At 47.9% G+C, this 14,640-nt stretch overlaps 1 protein-coding gene across 1 annotated transcript in view; it reads right to left on the bottom strand.

The window, feature by feature from the left end:
* LOC144596895 (putative phospholipid-transporting ATPase IM) overlaps positions 1–14,640 on the bottom strand; it is a 161,046-nt gene that overhangs the window by 105,291 nt on the left and 41,115 nt on the right. Inside the window, exons 4-6 of the mRNA XM_078406142.1 lie at positions 11,733–11,831; positions 8,607–8,668; positions 1,678–1,750 (exon numbers count right to left, since the gene is read on the bottom strand). Coding sequence (XP_078262268.1) covers positions 1,678–1,750; positions 8,607–8,668; positions 11,733–11,831 — 234 coding nt within the window. The remainder of the gene's footprint in view (positions 1–1,677; positions 1,751–8,606; positions 8,669–11,732; positions 11,832–14,640) is intronic.

Genomic DNA, 14,640 nt, shown 5'->3' with positions numbered 1-14,640 from the left:
AGTTCCAAAAATGCAACACCTCACATCTCTCTGTATTAAATTCCATCAGCCATTTCTCTGCAAAACCACTGACTTTTGTATCATCTGCAAACTTGCTCATCTTGCCATGTATGTTCTCATCCAAATCATTGATATAGATGACAAACAGTAACGGGCCCCGCACCGAACCTGGAGGCACACCAGCGTATCATCCAACAATTGGTAAGTTAAAAAAAATATATACATATTTTTACACCTTATCATGGTGGAATCTAAACATATGACTTGAGGACGCTCTAATAGTTCTATTACTACAAGGCTATTGAAATGAAATAGCTGTCGTAAAAAGACAAGAGATTGCTTAAGTGACAATGATAATTTGAATAAATTGAGAAAAACCCAATACTGCATGTATAAAATGTCACAAGGCTTTGATACAATTCCAGACTAAAAACTATGTTAATCTATGTCTATATCATGGCAATAAATAGGAAAATATAAGAAATGGACTGAAGGATAGGAAACAAGGCAATAATTTGGAAGATAGAAGAAATGGACTGAAGTGTAGGAAACAATACGATATGATAAACATTTTTCATCCCTGGAGAGAAATTGGGTACACAACACACGAGGTACACAAAAACTTGAAATTAAAACTGAAAAAAAAAGAAAAGGACACGTGACTGTTGGCTGACTGCAGTGTGCACAGCGCCTTCACCAGAACGAATGGACAAACAAACAAACAAATGAACATGGGCTTATCCCCTGAGCAGAGGATTCTAAACTAGAGTGTCGTTCCCACCCCCCCATCCCTCCCACACCAGGTCCCCTTTGTTCTCCCACCGTCCTTCACGACCGGCCCCCCACGCCAGGTCCCCATTGTTCTTCACGGCGACCCCCCCATGCCGGGGCCCCATTGTCTCCCCCCCCTCACACTCCAAGTTCCCGCTGCCGCCGCCAAGACTCAGTTGCCGCCAAGGCCCCCGTTGCATCCCGTTGGAGACTCACGGGCTACCGTTGTTGTCGGGGCTCAAGCTGCCGCCGAGGCTCCCGCTGCTGCCACCGAGGCTCCCATCATCGTCGCCGCTGAGGCTCCTTCGGCCCAGCCTCACCGCCCAGCTTCACCGCAGAGCCCTGGGAGGCCTGTTGGGTGAGTAGGGCCTACCGGTGCTTGATCTGGTCATCGGCGCCACAGTTGTTCGGCGGGTGGATCAGACTCACGCGGCTCCCCGGGACATTGACTGTAGGACAGCCAACTCCCATTAAAACAAACATGAGAGGAGAAAGTGTAGGCAGACAGAAAAAGCTGGAGCGGGACAGGCAACATCCCCGGAGAGAAGGAACGGGTAATGCCCCGGGTCGAGACCATTCCTGACAGTCTTCTTCTGAAGAAGGGTCCTGACCCAAAACATCACCCGTTCCCCCTCTCCAGAGATACCGCCTGTCCCGCTGAGCCACTCCAGCACCCTGTGTCAACCTTCGGTTTAAACCAGCATCTGCAGTTCCTTCCGACACAGAGGAGAAAGTGTGCATGAAATCAACGAGTGCGCTTTCCTTCATCTCGTCTCTACCAACAATAACCCACAGTAATTTCCTCACAAGACTCCCATTTGCTTTGTTAATTGTGAGTAATCATATCAGTCTTGAAAGTATTATCCCACTGGCAAAAGGAAGAATGAGATCCTAGACACAACTTACAGTAACAAATTGGTTATTCTCCATCTTAATTATATCTCCCACTTGAACATCCATCCATTTGTCTCTTTGCAACCTAAAAGAGAGGAAAATAAGTGTCATTACATGTCAATTGAGTTCCAAAAGATTGCTTGTGTATCATGCATTATTGTGAGTGATGCAAATGGAAATTGAAATTCTATGCAGAATTCAGTCCCAAAGAATGAACTAATTTATCTTCTGGTATGGTGCCCATAAACAAAAAATGTTTTCATTTAATTGTCAATCTGCTATTTACTTTTATTTTTTTGTGATAGTTCCTTAGGTTTACAAATTGATTCACATGTAACTATTATTTTCAGTACCACACAATCCAAGATCAATTTTAACCAGACTACATCATGTTACCAGATGAAATAATTGAATTTGCAAAATCAAACTAGACACTTCCATTCATGATCAATGTTAACATGCCTGATCATGCAGCAAAAGGCACATGCCTGATAATGTCCATAATCATATGAAGCAAGATTCAGCTTGTAACTATCTAAATTGGAGCTCAAAAGTCGACGCAGTGAAAAGTGTTGGAAAAAACATGCAATGCATCAGGATACTGTTTCACTTTGCACAAGATTTAAAGAGATGTTCTGCTGACATTGCAACACTTCACAAGGTAGCTCTGAAACTCACCATGGGCTACTCATTCATACTCCAATGTGCTCAGTCTGTGCTTGTAAGAAAAATATTCCTTTTGAAAAATGCAACTGAGAAAATAATCTCATGCCTGAATTCAATGATTATTCTTCATGTAAGCACTTGTGTTGGGCAAATATGGGAAGCAACCTTGTTGCGTATTATAGAGTCCTCACTTGTCACCACTACCATGTATTTCCAATGATTCTGTATCGCTCACAGATTTTCCTTTACTTATGGACCCCACCCTTGGGCATCACTACAGCACATCTCATTCAGCTTTTACCTCACAGCTCTAGCAACCTGGGTTCAATCCTTACATCTGGGTCATGTGAGGTTTGGAAGTGTTGATTCCAGTGCTGTCAATGTGGTATTTGCAAGTTCTCCCTGTGACCAAGTAGGTTTCCTCTGGAATCTGAATTTCCTTTCACATTCCAAAAACATGCTGGCTAATAAATTAAATGGTACTGTAGCGCGTCGATAAAGGCAAGGAGCCAGGTATTTCGGGAAGGTATATTTTATTGTATCATGGGTCTCAGACGGGTCTAGTCTGCCGGAATGGCTTGGCGCCCAAACCTTGTCCTTATATACCTGAGTCCAGGACCGCCTCCCGGGACTGGTCCATTCCCGTGCCGAGGGGTCGGTAGTAGTATGGCCCGACCCTTGGGAGCCGCCACAGTACTCCCCCCCCCAGAACCGGAGGCACGAAACGCACTGGTGGTCGCACAACCCGACCGGACCGCGTACGGTAATCGGTCGACAGAGGGGCCGGCGGAGGCACAGTTGGAGGGACAGGCGGTGGGACCCGCAAAGGGGGGCGACCTCGTGGCCGAGGCTGGGCCACCCGCACCGGTTGGTCGATGTCTAAGTGGGCCGGCTTCAGGCGGTCAATTGACACGGCCTCCGGCCGGCCCCCCATGTCCAAAACAAAGGTTGTCTGTCCGTGCTCCAGCACCCGGTACGGGCCTTCATACGGCCTTTGGAGTGGCGCCTGGTGGGCGTCACGGCGCAGGAACACAAAGGCGCAGTCCCGGAGGGCCGATGGCACGTAAGGGCGGAATGTCCCATGGCGGGACGTCGGCACGGGTGCGAGCTTGCCAACTCGCTCTCGGAGGCGCTGTAGGGTGGATGAGGACGGTTCCTCTCGCCCCGGCAACGAGGGCACGAACTCCCCGGGCACCGTGAGCGGAGACCCGTAGACGAGCTCCGCTGAGGATGAAGCCAGGTCTTCCTTGGGGGCGGTCCGGATGCCCAGCAAAACCCATGGTAGCTCGTCCATCCAGTCGGGGCCGGCGAGTCGCGCCTTCAGCGCTGCCTTCAGCTGCCGGTGGAACCTCTCCACCAAGCCGTTTGCCTGCGGGTGATAGGCCGTGGTGTAGTGCAGCCGCACGCCCAACAGGTGGGCCATGGCCGACCACAGCTCGGAGGTGAACTGTGGCCCCCGGTCCGATGAGATGACCACCGGCACACCAAAGCGAGCAATCCAGTGCGCGGCCAACGCACGAGCGCATGTGGCTGTAGACGTATCAGCCAGTGGTATGGCCTCCGGCCACCGCGTGAAGCGGTCCACCACCGTGAAGAGGTGGGTGATGCCCCGGGACGGCGGGAGCGGGCCCACAATGTCCACGTGCAGGTGGTCGAAACGGCGGCAGGGTAGACCGATCCCTTGGAGTGGCGCCCGGACGTGGCACGGAATGCAGGTGCGGGCCCAGTGGCCAACCTGCTTGCGCAGACCATGCCACATGAACCGCGCAGCTACCAATGAGATCGTTGCCCGGATGGATGGGTGAGCCAGCCCGTGGACCACGTCGAACACCCTCCTGCGCCACGCGGCCGGGACGATGGGGCGCGGCTGACCTGCCGACACATCGCAAAGTATCGTCGTCGCTCCGGGGCCGAGGGGAACATCCTCAAGGCGGAGGCCAGAGATGGCAGTCCGGTAGGCGGGCATCTCCCTGTCCGTTAGTTGGGCCTCCGCCAGGGCAGAATAATCAATGCCGGGTGCCACTTCTAACACGGCATTGATGGCGGGGCGAGACAATGCGTCGGCCACCCGGTTTTCCTTCCCCTCGATAAAGCGGATGGAGGTGGTGAATTCTGATATGTAGGCCAACTGACGCTGCTGTCGGGCGGACCATGGGTCGGAGACCTTTGCCAGGGCGAAAGTGAGTGGCTTGTGGTCCGTGTAAGCGGTGAACGGGCGGCCCTCCAGAAAATAGCGGAAGTGACGAACGGCCAGGTACAGGGCGAGGAGCTCGCGGTCGAAGGCGCTGTACTTCCTCTGGGCGTTGTCGAGGTGCCGGCTGAAGAAGGCCAGGGGGCGCCAACCCCCGTCCGTGAGTTGCTCCAGTACGGCACCAACCGCCAACTCTGAGGCGTCCACCGTATGGGCTGTCGGGGCATCCTCCCATGGGTGAACAAGCAACACAGCCCGAGCCAGGGCCTCCTTCGCGCCGTCAAAGGCTGTTACGGCCTCGTCGGTCCACACGACGGTCTTACGCTTGCCCGCCAGCAGCTCGTATAGCGGCCGCATGATGTGGGCCGCGGATGGCAGGAACCGGTGATAAAATGCCACCATGCCGACGAACTCCTGCAGGCCATGCACCGAGGACGGACGGGGAAACCGGCGGATGGCGTCTACTTTGTCCGGCAGGGGAACCGCTCCTTGCGAGGACACACGGTGGCCGAGAAAGTCGATCGTGGCCACGCCAAAGCGGCACTTGGCGAGGTTTATGGCCAACCCGTGTTCGCTGAGCCGCTGGAAAAGCTGCCGGAGGTGGGCACAGTGCTCCTGTCGCGAGCGGCTGGCTACCAACATGTCGTCAAGGTAGACAAATAGGAAATCCAGCCCGCAACACACGCCGTTCATTAACCGCTGAAATGACTGCGCGGCGTTCTTGAGGCCGAACGGCATCCGTACGAACTCGTAGAGTCCGAACGGCGTAATGATTGCCGTCTTGGGTACATCCTCCGGGTGGACCGGGATCTGGTTGTAACCTCGCACCAGATCCACCTTTGAAAATATCGTGGCCCCAGCCAAATGGGCGTTGAAGTCCTGGATGTGGGGCACGGGGTATCGGTCCTCGGCGGTAGCGACGTTCAGCCGCCGATAATCCCCGCAAGGCCTCCAGCCCCCGTTTGCCTTGGGGACCATGTGGAGTGGAGATGCCCATGGGCTGTTGGAAGGGCGGACCATCCCCAAGGACTCCATCGTGCGGAACTCCTGTCGTGCCAGGCGTAGTTTCTCAGGCGGGAGTCGGCGTGCTCGTGCGTGGAGGGGTGGGCCGGTAGTTGTGATATAATGGTACACCGCCTGCTTGGGGGTCGACGACCGGAATTGCGGGGCCATAATATCAGGAAAGTCCGCCAGCACCCGAGCGAAATGGGAGTCCACGGACGACAGCGGGCGTATAATGGGGTCATTCAGCCGCAACGCGATGGGCTCCATCGTGGCGGAGTGGACCAAGCGCTGCTGCCTGACGTCCACGAGGAGAGAATGAGCCCGCAGAAGGTCGGCCCCGAGCAACGGCTGAGAGACGTCGGCGATCGTAAACAGCCACGTAAAATGACTGGCGCCGAAAACGATGTGGACCGTGCGGACGCCATATGTCTGAATAAAGCTCCCATTTGCCGCGGTGAGGATGGGCCCCCGCTTCCCAGAACGAATGTCCAGCGGCGAAGGGGGCAGGACGCTCAGCTCCGCCCCGGTATCCACGAGGAAGCGGCTCCCGGACCGCCGATCCCAGGCGAAGAGGCGGTGAATCTGGCCGGCCACCGCAGGGACTATTGGTAGCCGGCCCCGGCGTTTCCCGGAAACGTGCACGGCTGGCGGCATTGTCGGGCTGCCGCACCCCAGCGCTGGTGGTAATAACACCAGTACCTCTCGCTGGTGCTGGCTGGAGCCTGCTGATGTGGGACTGCAGGTGCACGACCCGCAATGGCCACCGGGGGCGATCTCGCAGGCCTCCGGGACGTAGCTGTCACTCCTTCCACAGCTCCCCCGCCCGACCGGAGAAAATCGGGCGCTTGTCGAGTGACGTTTAGCGCACTGACGTCATCACGGCGCGCCGCCCACAGCGCGTCCGCGCGCCTGCCGAGGGCCCGGGTGTCTTCAAAGGAGGCGTCTGTGAGCTGCAGGCGAATGTCGGCCGGCAGCAGGTGCAGGTAGGTGTATTCAAACATCAGGCACGGTCTGTGCCCGTCGAGCAGCGCGACCATCTCCTTCAGGAGGCTAGATGGGCGCCGGTCACCGAGGCCTGGCATGTGGAGGAGCCTTTCGGCCCGCTCTATTCGGGTTAGCCCGTAGGTTTGGAGCAGCAGCTCCTTAAGGGCTTTGTATTTATCGTGGGCCGGGGGGTCCTGGAGGAACTCCGTTACCTCTTCGGCCGTGTCCTGGTCAAGGGCTCCCACCAGGTGGAAAAACCGGGTGTTATCCACTGTGATGCCCTGCAGCTGGAACTGGGCCTCCGCTTGGTAAAACCAAACGCGAGCCCGGGTGGTCCAGAAGGTCGGGAGCTTGATTCCTACCGCGTCGACAGCTGGGGCCTGGTCGGCCTGTGAGCCGGACGGGCGGTCGGATTCTGCTTTTCTGTCCATCCTAATGAATGGACCGTCGAGGTCACCAATGTAGCGCGTCGATAAAGGCAAGGAGCCAGGTATTTCGGGAAGGTATATTTTATTGTATCATGGGTCTCAGACGGGTCTAGTCTGCCGGAATGGCTTGGCGCCCAAACCTTGTCCTTATATACCTGAGTCCAGGACCGCCTCCCGGGACTGGTCCATTCCCGTGCCGAGGGGTCGGTAGTAGTATGGCCCGACCCTTGGGAGCCGCCACAGTACCGTACTTTGTCCTTAGTGTGCATTTGAGTGATAGAAACTGAGTGGAGTTGATGGGACCATGGGGAAAAATAGGGATGACATGGGATTTGTGAAAATGGACCACCAGGTCTATTTTTGTATTGTATGGCTGTCTCAAACACCAGGATCTCTGATAAACTATATGGTAAATATTGAAACTAAAACAAGTACAAGCAGAAGCAATTCAGTGGGGTTATAGACAATAGACAATAGGTGCAGGAGTAGGACATTCGGCCCTTCCAGCCAGCACCACCATTCAATGTGATCATGGCTGATCATTCTCAATCAGTACCCCGTTCCTGCCTTCTCCCCATACCCCCTGACTCCGCTATCTTTAAGAGCTCTATCTAGCTCTTCAGCCACCTCTAGCTCTAACAGCTTTTTGACCACTAAAGGAGGTAAGTAGAGCCACAAAAACAAGCCATCTAGTTCTAGTACCACCTAGATCTTATCGAAACGGATAGCAGAGTCAGGGGGTATGGGGAGAAGGCAGGAACGGGGTACTGATTAAGAATGATCAGCCATGATCACATTGAATGGCAGTGCTGGCTCGAAGGGCCGAATGGCCTCCTCCTGCACCTATTGTCTATTGTCATAGATACTGCAACTATTGCATTGTTGATGTCATAATAAAACATTTTTACAGACATTCCATTTCAGCTAAAATTAAATTAAAAATAAATGACAATTTTGTACATGCATCAGCTTTGACTGATACCTGTGCAAAACTACAAATATACCATTAAATATTAGATAATCATTCTCCTGGCAGCTCAGACTGAAAGGTTGTGAATCCATGACAGCCACAGACACGACATACTCTGTTCAAAACCAACACAAACTAGGAGATTATTAAGATTGCCTGGTACATGGCAATCATTTACATGGTACAAGAGAGTATGCTGTGCTCTTCGGCTAAATATCGGAGAACCAATTCTAATGGAATATTTTTCTCTGAAAATATAGGCTGCACTTATTTCATTTCAGACAGCAAAGAGAAGGAGCAGTACTAAGTTCCATAGTCATCATCATTATGGAAATACCATTCAGAGATCATTCATATGATCAAATTCGCCAATGGAAAGTTATCTACATAATTGCGGGCTTGAATCAGAGAATTATCTCGAAAGTTATCAAAATGTCATAAAAATCCTATCAGTTCAATAATATTCAGGGAAGAGCATCTACCATTCCTAACCTGTCTCCTTACGTGCCTCTAGTCGCAGATGGTTGACACTATAATCCCTCGACAATCAGAAATTAGCAATAATAATTGTCTTATCTCATTCCCCATGTAAAATAGTAATTAAACGTGTCACAAAATACCCCACTGAATGATTTGTAAGAATATATATTTTTATTATTCTGAAAAAAACACACAAAGCATTAAGGGTAACACTTACTTTCCATCAAGAAGAATTGTGACTTCCCGATTGTTGACTTGGTTGTCACTTTTATAGCGATGCTGGAAGTTTAAGAAAATTGTAAAAGTAAGTTCATTTGAAATTCCCCCACAAATGGAGCTGTTCGTATTACCCAATAAATATCACTTTCTGACTAGTTAAACATTTTATCAATTAATATACCACAATAAAATTAATCCATTTTCTATTTCAACATTTATTTATAATAATGTTCGCCTCAATGGCTCACAGAGCCATGAAGGCCAATTTTTTAAGTCATTGAGTTATATCACATGGAAAAAAGTCCTTGGGCCCAAATCATCCATTCAAACCAAGATGTCCCATCTAAGCTAGTGCCATTTACCAACATTTGACCCATATCCCTCTGAGTATTTCTTATGCATGAACCTGTCCATACATGGATAGGAAAGGTTTAGTAAGACACTTGTATCATAATTACACTGAAACATCTTTGCAAGGACATTATATAAAATAAATCAAAATTGCTGAAGACTGGTTTCTATGATAGGTGAGGATCTCAGTAAAGACCCGAGTGCACTATTATAATTGGAATTATAATGAAGAATAAATATCTAATCGAGAGTAAACAATAGACAATAGGTGCAGGAGGCCATTCGGCCCTTTGAGCCAGCACCGCCATTCAATGTGATCATGGCTGATCATTCTCATTTGGAGGTAAAGACGAGAAGGATTTGATCATTATTTATGTAGAAACAGAAGTGGAAATGTGGATGAATTTTATAAGATTTTTCCTGGTGGATGAAGGGTTTGTGTCAATTATTGTGAAAAAAAGGTGGTGAATGTTTAGGAGCAGTCATTGAGAGCGGATTATATTTTTAAGGATACGGAAGATCACAGAGACAGGGCATTCTTCTATTTGGTTTTTGAAATGTTATTTCTTTCATAATATATGAGAAAGAGGCAACCAAGTTGTAAGGTATGGTCCTCATTTAGAAATGAAATAAAGTGTCACGTAATTTGTTTGACGATGATTGTGGTACAAGTATCAACGAGCACACGAGCACTGCTCTTGTTTCATGAGACTCATCATAGTTTCTAATTGCCATGCCAGAATATCTAATCATCTAACCTGGAAAACAATACTTCTAACACTTCTTATTCAGCACTGAATCACAGTTTAATCTAGTTACTGTGCCTAAATCTCCAGAGTAGAATTTGAAATAAAATATCAACCTTCTAACTGCAATCAAAAATTCCACACAATTTAATGCTAACATCAAGTGAAATCAAGTGCATACTAAAAATAAAGTAATATCTGCATGAGGCTTTAAATTAGAAACATCGAAGGTGCAGGAGTAGGCCATTCGGCCCTTAGAGACAGCACTGCCATTCAATATGATCATGGCTGATCATCCAAAATCAATACCCCGTTCCTCCTTTATCCCCCAAATCCCTTGATTCCTTTAGCCCAAAGAGCTGAGTCTAACTCTCTTGAAAACATCCAGTGAATTGGCCTTCGCTGCCTTCTGTGGCAGAGAATTCCACAGATTCACAACTCTACGTGAAAAAGTTTTTTCCTCATCTCAGTCCTAAATGGCCTACCCCTTATTCTTAAACTGTGCCTCCTGGTTCTGGACTCCCCGACATTGGGAACATTTTTGCTGCATCTAGCCTGCCCAATCCTTTAAGAATTTAAAAGTTTCTATGAGATCCCCTCTCATCCTTCTAAATTCCAGTGAATACAAGCCCAGTCAACCCATTCTTTGATCATATGTCAGTCCCGCCATCCTGGGAATTAACCTGGTGAATTTACTCTGCACTCCCTCAATAGCAATAATGTCCTTCCTCAAATTAGGAGACAAAAAATACACACAATACTCCAGGTGCAGTCTCACCTGGACCCTGTACAACTGCAGTAGGACCTCCTTGCTCCTAAACTCAAATCCTCTCGCAATGAAGGCCAACATGCCATTAGCTTTCTTCACTGCCTGCTGTATCTGCGTGCTTACTTTCAGTGCGTAAGAAGGAACTGCAGATGCTGGTTTGAACCAAAGATAGACACAAAAAGCTGGAGTAACTCAGCGGGTCAGGCAGTATCTCTGGAGAGAAGGAATGGGTGACGTTTCGGCTGGAGATCCTTCTTTAGACTGGTTAGGGATAAGGGAAACGAGAGATATAAAACGATGATGTGGAGAAATAAAGAATAATGAATGGAAGATATGCAAAAAGTAACGATGATAAAGGAAACAGGCCATTATAAGCAGTTTGTAGTGTGAAAATGAGAAGCTAGTGCGACTAGGGTGGGGGAGCATGCACCCATTTATGAACAGATTTTTGAAAGTGGCAACGCGCTTTTCCTTTAAATTTTTGAGAAAGTCATTCAAAAGACATGCTGAATCCTGGGGTTTATAAATCTGTGCAAAAAGTACAAGAACAAAGAGGTCTTAAGGAATCCTTTTCAGACTCTGATTTGCCCACAATTCGTGCTTGAAGTAAGATACAAAAAGGTACAGAGGAGATTTACTTGAATAATTCTGGAGAGGAAGGACTGGTAGAGCTGAGGTTGTTCACCCTGAATTACAGTAAGTTGTTAAAAGATCTGATAGATTGAAGTCATGAACGGCAGCGACATCAAACGGAGAAACTGTTCTGACTGGTTCCCATATTTGTGGGTCAAAAACAGAGGACTTGGAATTAAAGAAATTTACAAAATAAAAGCGATAAAAAGGAAAATAAGCCGTGGTTACCTTCCATAGAGTAACATTTCTATGATAGAAACAAGGAACTACAGATGATAGTTTACAGAAAAAGGCACAAAATGTTGGAGTAACAGCATCAATGTCTGAAGAAGGGTCCCACCACATAACGTCACCTATCCGGAGATTTTTAGGTTAACTGGCTTGGTATAATTGTAAATTGTCTCTAGTGTGCAGGATATTGCTGGTGTGCAGGGATCGCTGGTCAGAGCAGATTTGGTGGGCCGAAGGGCCTGTTTCCACACTGAATCTCTAGACTAAACTTAACTTAAAATAGGGTTGAAGTTACAACAAGCAGTAAAATCCATGCATTTATCTCGACAAGGAGATTGAATCACAGGTCTTAAATCTGTTTAGAAGATAATAAAACAATATAAAAAGAACTTACAAAATCATCAATAGCATCTTTCACTGCTGATATGGTCAATACCAGCACTAAAGGCACAACAGTGGTATACCACGACAGAGATGATATTTGTGGAATAAGCTGAAGGATGCAAGAAACAATTCATTTGAACATTTTCAAAATGAACAACAATGCTATCTTGTAAATAACTAATAAAGGAGACACTGGCCCATAAATCAGAATTTATCAGAAAACATGGGCCAAAATGTTAATTGCTGTGAACTTCAATAAGATGGATCATTCGATTGTAATATTTCAAAAAGTAAGAAAATAAATTTTGCAGCAACAATTTTCAATATACAATAAAGCGAAGAATGGATTAAAATGGTAATTAGAGATTTTGTTTCCATGCCTCCTGCAGAATTATCTTCACCACTTTATTCAGATCTCGCTGGCTCCCTAGAAACATTTTCCATTGCAACATTCAGTAGTCACATTCCCCACTCCTGGAAGATAGTTGCTTACATGGGTTTAGTTTATTGTCACGTGTACCAAGGTACAGCAAAAATGTTTTGTTGCATTCTAACCAGTCAGCAGACAATACATGATTAGAATCGAGCCATCCAGAGCGTAAAGATATTGTACATGATAAAGGGAAATAACGTGAATAACGTTTGGTGCAAGGTCCGATCAAAGATAGTACGAGCGTCTCCAATGAGATAGATCGTAGCTCAGGACTGCTCTCTAGTTGTTGGTGAGATGGTTCAGTTGCCTGATAACAGTTGGGAAGAAATTATCCTTGAATCTGACGGTGTGCGTTTTCACACTTCTATACCTTTTGCCCGATAGGAGAGGAGAGAAGAGGGAGTGGCCGGGGTGCGACTCATCCTTAATTATGCTGGTGGCTTTGCCGAAGCAGCGTGAGGTGTAAATGGAGTCAATGGAAGGGAGGTTGGTTTGTGCGATGGTCTGGGCTGCGTCCATAATTTCTTGCAATCTTGGACGGAGTTGTTCCCAAACCATGCTGTGATGCGCACTGATAAAATACTACAACACATCTGTAGAAGTTGGTGAGAGTTGTTGAGCATATGCCGAACTTCTTAAGCCTTCTCAGGAAGTGGACACGTTGGTGTGCTTTCTTGGCCATTGCTTCAATATGGATGGTCTAGGATGTTATTGACGATATTTACTCCTTGGAATTTGAACCTTTCAACCATCTTTACTTCGGCACCGACAATCCTGAATTTGATCATTATACCCTTTGTCTTGCTGATAAAAGTTAGAGAAAGGTTGCTGTCTTGACATCAGATCACGAGGTTCTCAATTTCCTTTCTATACTCCATCTCATCATTATTTGATATCCGGCCCACAATGGTGGTGTCGTTTGCAAATTTGTAAATCTAATTGCAATTGTATAAGGAGTAAAGAAGGGGGCTGCAAACACATTCTTGCGGAGCACCTGTGTTGAGGATTATTGAAGAGGATGATTTGTCTCCTATCCTCACTGATTGGGGTCTGTTGATCAGGAAGTCGAGGATCTGTTTACAGAGATGACTCCAAGTCCTGTGAGTTTGGTGATGAGCTTAGATAGGATAATGGTGTTAAAAGCAGACCTGCAGTCGATGAATAAGAGTCTGACATAGGTGTCTCCCTTATCCAAGTGTTCCAGGGCCAGGGAGATGGCATCATCCATGGACCTGTTGGGGTGGTGGGTGAACTGCAGTGCATTAAGGCTGCTAGGTAGGCAGGATTCAGGCTAATCATGCCATAATTAGCTTTGCAAAGTATTTCATGATGTCAAGACCATTGGGCGATAATCTTTAAGGCAAGAAATCTTGATTTTTTTTCGGGAGCAGGTTGATGATGGTCCTCTTGAAGCAGGTGGGTACCTCAAAAGTGAGTAGGGAGAAATTAACGATATTTGTGAAAACTCCTGCTGGCTGGACCACACCACTATCAAGGACACGGCCAGGAACTCCGTCTGGGCCAGTTGATTTTCCTGGGTTCACCTTCAGGAAGACCAATCTCTGCTTATGTGCTAAGGAGACCTTATCTGCTAAGGAGACTCAGGTTCTTTGGAGTGCAGGGGGCACTCCTAAGGACCTTCTACAACACGGTGGTTGCATTGGCCATTTTCTATGGAGTGGTCTGCTGGAGCAGCAGCATCTCAGCGGCAGAAGGGAAGAGACTCGACAAGCTGGTCAGGAAGGCCAGCTCTGTCCTGGGTTACCCCCTCGACTCAGTGCAGGTTGTGGGAGAGAGGAGGATGACAGCAAAGTTAACATCACTGCTGGACAATGACTCCCACCCCATGCTGGACACCGTCACTGCACTGAGAGTTCCTGTTGTGACAGATTCCTTCACCCCATGTGCGTGAAGGAGAGATACAGGAGGTCCTTCCTTCCCGCTGCTGTGAGACTGCACAACCAACACTGCTCCCAGCAGACGAGTCAACAATAACAGCTAAGAACACACAGAAAACTGATGACAATTTATGTATCTTTTATTTATAATGAATGATCTCTTGCTCTCTTGCTATCCACTTTGCTGCTGTAACACTGTAAATTTCCCCGGTGTGGGACGAGTAAAGGAATATATTATTATTATTATATTAATCTCACCTCTGCAAAAGTGACCCTGGGAAGAGGCACATTTGATTCTGAAGGGACAGGTGTCATCCCCCCATTGGGGGTGTACTATCAGTGATGTTGCCTGACTTCGCTTTGCAGCCAGTTATAATATTCAGACCTTGTCACACTCTGCGTGCAGCTGAATGATTATACTGGGACTCAAGTTTGTCCCGGTATTGTCTCTTGGCATTCTTGGTAGCTTTGCATACTTGTACCGCTCAGGATCGTTTGACTTGTATGCAGTGGACCTGGACTTCACCTGTGGTTCATCCATGGTTTCTGGTTGGTGAACACTTGGATTGTCTTTATGGCACTCAGTC

Source organism: Rhinoraja longicauda, chromosome 1, assembly GCF_053455715.1.
Source record: "Rhinoraja longicauda isolate Sanriku21f chromosome 1, sRhiLon1.1, whole genome shotgun sequence".
Taxonomy (NCBI): Eukaryota; Metazoa; Chordata; class Chondrichthyes; order Rajiformes; family Arhynchobatidae; genus Rhinoraja; species Rhinoraja longicauda.
Note: the sequence above shows the minus strand (reverse complement) of the source record. Positions and strands in the feature narration are given on the sequence as shown.